This window comes from Myotis brandtii, unplaced genomic scaffold (genome assembly GCF_000412655.1).
Source record: "Myotis brandtii unplaced genomic scaffold, ASM41265v1 scaffold766, whole genome shotgun sequence".
NCBI lineage: Eukaryota > Metazoa > Chordata > Mammalia > Chiroptera > Vespertilionidae > Myotis > Myotis brandtii.
Genome location: NW_005371060.1, coordinates 269,887 through 275,582, shown reverse-complemented (window position 1 = coordinate 275,582; position 5,696 = coordinate 269,887). Strand labels below are relative to the sequence as shown.

Here is a 5,696-nt window from a genome sequence, read left to right as displayed (position 1 = left end):
TGGGAATGAAAGGTGCTTCCACCGAGAAGTAAATTTGCAGCAATTCCTGTAGATGCTGTGGGTAAAACAGTACCACCACAACCTCTAATATAATGTATTAAAACTTTATACAGATATGCAGGTGAATAGGATTCCTAGCTGGCAGGCCCCTGAGAGCAAGCTGGCCACCTGTCGATTCTGTGAGGAATGGGGCTCCCTCCTCCCTACTGTCAGGGTCTGTTTTGAAGGCCGGCCACGCCCCCTGTTGGGCCAGACCCAGAGTTCTACCACGCTGTGGCCTCCGCCTCAGCAACCCAGGACTGACTGCTGCTGCGTGCTCCTGGCGCTCCGAGGGTGGGTTCTTTCCTCAGGCCTCCTGGGAAACAGCTCGGGGAGGGCGAAGCCCTTGGCAAGGCAACCCAGGACTCCATACTTCCACGCTCCGCTCTGAGGGCGGGTTCCTGCCTGAAACCTCGCCCTCCTGGAAACAGCTGGGGAAGAGGGCAGCTGTTTCCAAGACGACCCCTACAGGACTGACTTCCTTCTGGTTGGTCACGCTTCTGGCCGTGATGTTACACCAAAGGTTTTTATATAAGTAGATTGTATTTTCCATATGAACAACAGTAAGCCTACTTTTGCCCCACCCTGTAAATATACTCTTTTTGCTCTTTTTATGCATTTGCTCCGCTCTGAGGGCGGGTTCCTGCCTGAAACCTCGCCCTCCTGGAAACAGCTGGGGGAGGGGGCAGCTGTTTCCAAGACGACCCCTACAGGACTGACTTCCTTCTGGTTGGTCACGCTTCTGGCCGTGATGTTACACCAAAGGTTTTTATATAAGTAGATTGTATTTTCCATATGAACAACAGTAAGCCTACTTTTGCCCCACCCTGTAAATATACTCTTTTTGCTGTTTTTATGCATTTGGTGTTGATTTAAGAGAGCTTAGAGATGTTAAAATTTAAAAAAAAGGAGCAATGTCCTCAAAAGTTGATCTACATAGTAATATTTCTGTAAGTGAAGTGTCGGATAATTTGCAAGGGTGGACTTCTTTGTGCTTTACTGAATTGTGCTATCATGATTTATGAACTAAAAACTCACTTAGAAATTGATAGCTTGAATAGAGAATGATAGGAGACCTCATAATAGACTACTTTTGAGACCTGAAGACTGAAGTAAAAGTAGATGTTAGGAGTTAATACTAATTACAAATAAGAGTGTAAACGCTACTTAAAGTGTTTTTTCTTACCAACTTTGAGGCATAATTTACATATAAGAAAGTGCATGTTTTTAAAATATGTAATCTGATGAGGTTTGCATACATCTCTTAAGTCCCCACTACAGTCAAGATACAGAATATTGCTGTCATCACCAAAGATTCCTTTTACCCCTTTGTGGTTGATTCTTCTTTCTGCACTGGTGCCAGGCAACTATTGATCTGCTTTTTTCAGTTTGTTTACATTTTTACATGAATGGATTCACATAGTATGTAGAATGAAGATTTTTGAGATTTATCCATGTTGTTTTGTGTATCAGCTGTTTGTCCCAGTATATGCATTGTTTGTCCATTCACCTGTTGATAGACACTGCTATTTAATACTTTGAGGTTTTGAAACCAGTTACAAGCGATTAGAAAAAAAAAAATTCTTCAAATCTTTTTTTTTTTCTCTTCCTAATGGAAAATCTTATATTATGGCTGTGAGAGAAAAATAAAAAATTTTTTTGGCCATGTTATTTTATGGTTGATACCCCCATCTTCTTTTTGAAAGAACATGAATATCCCCTGATTCCAAGTAAAGAATACACACTTTGTTGGCTCAGTTTTTAACCTAGATAGATGCTTGGTGATTATTTATATGGCATGAAGTATTTTTTAGGAAGCTCTTTGGCAGAGTTAATTTTTTAAAACTACTTTAGTGATGAAGAAATTCGGAAGATTTATAGTAATGATCTAACCGTGATTTTCAGATTTACCTACACTTACAGTAAAACAAATTTGGGGGTATGTATTATAAGTATTAACAGTTATTTATAAATTCTACATATTTATTACTTTATTGAGATATACACATTATAAAATATAATCAAAATGGAAATTTAAAAGAAATGAAATAAAACATAATTGTAAATAACAGTTCTTTCTGCTAAATGGATTATCTTATGCATAACCCACTCTAGGATTAAAAAAACAAAATTCAACTGAATACATTTTAAAGATCTTAACAGCTTTATTCAACAATTCATGAATTTGGGCAACAGATAGAAAGGAGCTCCAAGGAGCTGTGCAAAATAAAGGCTTATAAAAAAAAAGGGAGCGGGAACAAGGAAGTTATAGTAGCAAAATGGATTGGTTGTTGCAAGGTCACTTTCCTTCAGGGAATGGCAAGGGTCTATCAGGCAGATAACCTCACTAGTGCCATCCAGGTGATGCCTGATTGACTGGTTTAAGATTCTGTTTCTGGGAGAGCCAAAACTGTAATTAAGTTTGATTTGGTGACGTGGGGTTCAGCATGTGTCTCTGTTTTGGGCCTATTGTCTTATTTTTAATACGACTAACCAGTTATAAAGTACTGCCTATTCCGACAGTTAAATGTTATACCAGTAGATGGCGAACTATTTTTACTTTTCATTCTACATAAATTCTTAGTTTGTGTGAACTGCTGGGGGAAGATAACTATTAATATGTAGCTTATAAAAATAGTGGATAATAAAGGAAAAATACCATTTTGTGCTTTGTGGCAATGTCTCTCAATTATTTTTTTATTATTGCCCTTTCCATCAGGGATCCTTTTCTCATATTTGTTTCCTAATTTACTGTCCCCATGACCTTAAAATAAATATATATAAATTATATATATATATATTTATTTATTGAATTCAGAGAGGAAGGGAGAGGGAGAGAGAGATAGGAATATCAATGATGAGAGAGAATCATTGATTGGCTGCCACCTGCACACCCCATACTGGGGATCGAGCCTGCAACCTGGGCATGTGCCCTGACCGGGAATCTAACCGTGACCTCTTGGTTCATAGGTCGACACTCAACCACTGAGCCACACAGGCCGGACTGAAATTTTAATACTGTAAATATACTGTATGTCTGTATACATAGTGTGACCCTTTTAATGTCCAGAAATCATAATATTTTATTTTTTAATCCCCAATATCTAATTTTTGTCTACTTAATTTGTATTAATTACCTCTATTTAGAAGGTATGCTTTAGAATAATTATGTTTTTCCCTTAATCCTTGACTTATCTAATCTCATATTTCTTAAGTAAATAATAAGTTAGTATGCATTCTATTGGTTCATAGCTACTTATGTGGAACAGTTAATGGTAGGAGGAAGTTTGTCCAGCATTAAGAAATTTACTGGAAGTAGTTCATTAAGGAGACAGTCTATTCATAGATAATTCACTTGACTCTATGATGAGGTTTTTCTTTATGCTTTTTCCATAGGATGCTATTCTGAAATACAATGTGGCATATTCTAAGAAATGGGACTTTACAGCTTTGGTTGATTTCTGGGATAAGGTAAGAGTATGCTTATTTCTTTAACTGTGAAAATAATATGACAACTATAAAAAAGTTTAAGAAAAATATCTGGAATTCTGTCACACTAACACAATTATCTTTTATTTTTGTGGAAAATATTTCCTGTTACTTTATATGCATTTATAGGAACTAATTTTGAATTTTGTTTTATTCTCTTTTTCTTTTATAATTTTGTACCATTATCAACATTATCAGTGGCTGCATATTTTATAACTAGTTTTTGAGAATTTAATGATTCCCATATTCACAGACATCTAGGTTGTATTTAGTTGATGTACACACACACACACACACACATACATGCACCCCCCCCCCCCCACACACACAGATACATATACAGTTATGTGCCACTTAACAAATGGGATACATTCTGAGCAATGAATCTTTAGGTGATTTTGTTGTCGTATGAACATCATAGATGTTTTATACTTACACAAACCTAGATGATATAACCTACTATACATCTAGGCTATTTCTTATAGCCTATTGTTCTTAGGCTACAAGCCTGTGCAACATGTTACTGTACAAAATAAAACAGCATGAGATTAAATCACATACAAGATCCATCACCACAGTGCTCACACCAACACCCTCCTAACTTCTGGCAACCACTAATCTTCTCCATCTCTATAATTTTGTTACCCTTTTTTATTGTTGAGTAGTATTCCATGACATAGATATATCATAATTTGTTTAATCATAGTCACATTTCAGGACATTTGGGTTGTTTCCAGTTTTTGGCTGTTACAACAAATCTACCATGTACTGTTGTGCGCAGGTTTTTACATGAACATACATTTTTATTTCTCTGAGATAAATGCCCAAGAATGTGTTTGTCAAATTGATAAGTGTATTTTCAGTTTTAGAAGAAACTGCCAGTATACTTTTGCTAGGTAAGCCTCCCAAAGAAAGATACTTTATATACAATCTTGAAAAAATTTTTAAAATTTTTTTCTCAGATTCATTCATATTATGTATGTTTCATTTACAAATAATAGAAATAGTAATTTTTGAAATGGAAACATTTTGAATTGAAGTATTTTCAATATTACATAACTTTGATTTACCTAATAGAGAGTAATTATTGAACTTTGAATATGTCCTATATTTTTATACTAGAGGCCCAGTGCACGAATTTGTGCACTGGTGGGGTCCCTTGGCATGGCCTGTGGGGATTGGGCTGAAACTGGCAGTCCAATGCCACCTGCTGCTCCTGCCTGCCGCTCCCACTCATCCCAGCCCCACTGTGCCTGCCACTGGCTCACGTCCAATCAGTCCCAACAGGGAGAGGCTCGCGCTGCTGCAGCGGCACTCGCCAGCCGTGAGCCCCGTGTCTGGCGCCCGGTGGTCAGCTGAGCAGCACTCCCACTGTGGGAGCGCACTGACCATGAGGGGGCAGCTCCTGTGTTGAGTGTCTGCCCCCTGGTGGTCAGTGCACATCATAGCAACTGGTCAGTCACTTAGGCTTTTATATGTATTAAATACATACATACATACACTAGTAGCCCGGTGCACGAAATTCGTGCACATTGAAAGGGAATTAATTAGAGGAACGTAATTTGGACTCACTATCTAATATCAATAATATGTGAGCATGAGGCAGTCCGCGTTTCTGAAATTCAGTGACATGAATTTTAGCTATTACTTTGTCAAATAAAGGGAATTTACAGATATCATTTAAAAGAGCACTCAGCTTAATATTAAAAACTCTAGCTACCAAGTCAGGTCTGTTTTAACTTTTTGCCAGTGTTGTAAATTGTTTGCAATATCTGCCCATTTGGGGTTGCATGTCATGGTTATGAATAAATCGGGTTTGCCATAGTTTGTTACAGTTGCCATAGCATCCTGATATCGCTGCTGCATATTTCTGGGACTACCCTCAGAAGATGATGGAAGTATTATCATTTTACCAATCGGCACATTGTCATTTTCAGATCTAGATTTGAGATAATCCATCAAACCACTATATTTTTCAACTCTCAACTTAGATTGGTTTGCTTTGATGAAATTTATCCGATTGGCCTCCATTTTTGAATATGAATCCATGATGAACTGTTGAGTTAATTTTCCTGCATTTAAAATAGGATTAAATGTGTCCCACACAGAGAGATGAAATCCATAATACTGCATTTGTGTGACTCGTGTCCTTATATTTTGTCTAGTAT

General features: G+C 37.3%; 1 protein-coding gene across 2 annotated transcripts in view; it reads left to right on the top strand.

Moving 5' to 3' along the window:
* PARG (poly (ADP-ribose) glycohydrolase) overlaps positions 1-5,696 on the top strand; it is a 192,857-nt gene that overhangs the window by 37,031 nt on the left and 150,130 nt on the right. For both annotated transcript variants that reach the window (XM_005883121.2, XM_014530716.1), the window contains exon 7: positions 3,436-3,510. In XM_005883121.2, coding sequence (XP_005883183.1) covers positions 3,436-3,510 — 75 coding nt within the window. The remainder of the gene's footprint in view (positions 1-3,435; positions 3,511-5,696) is intronic.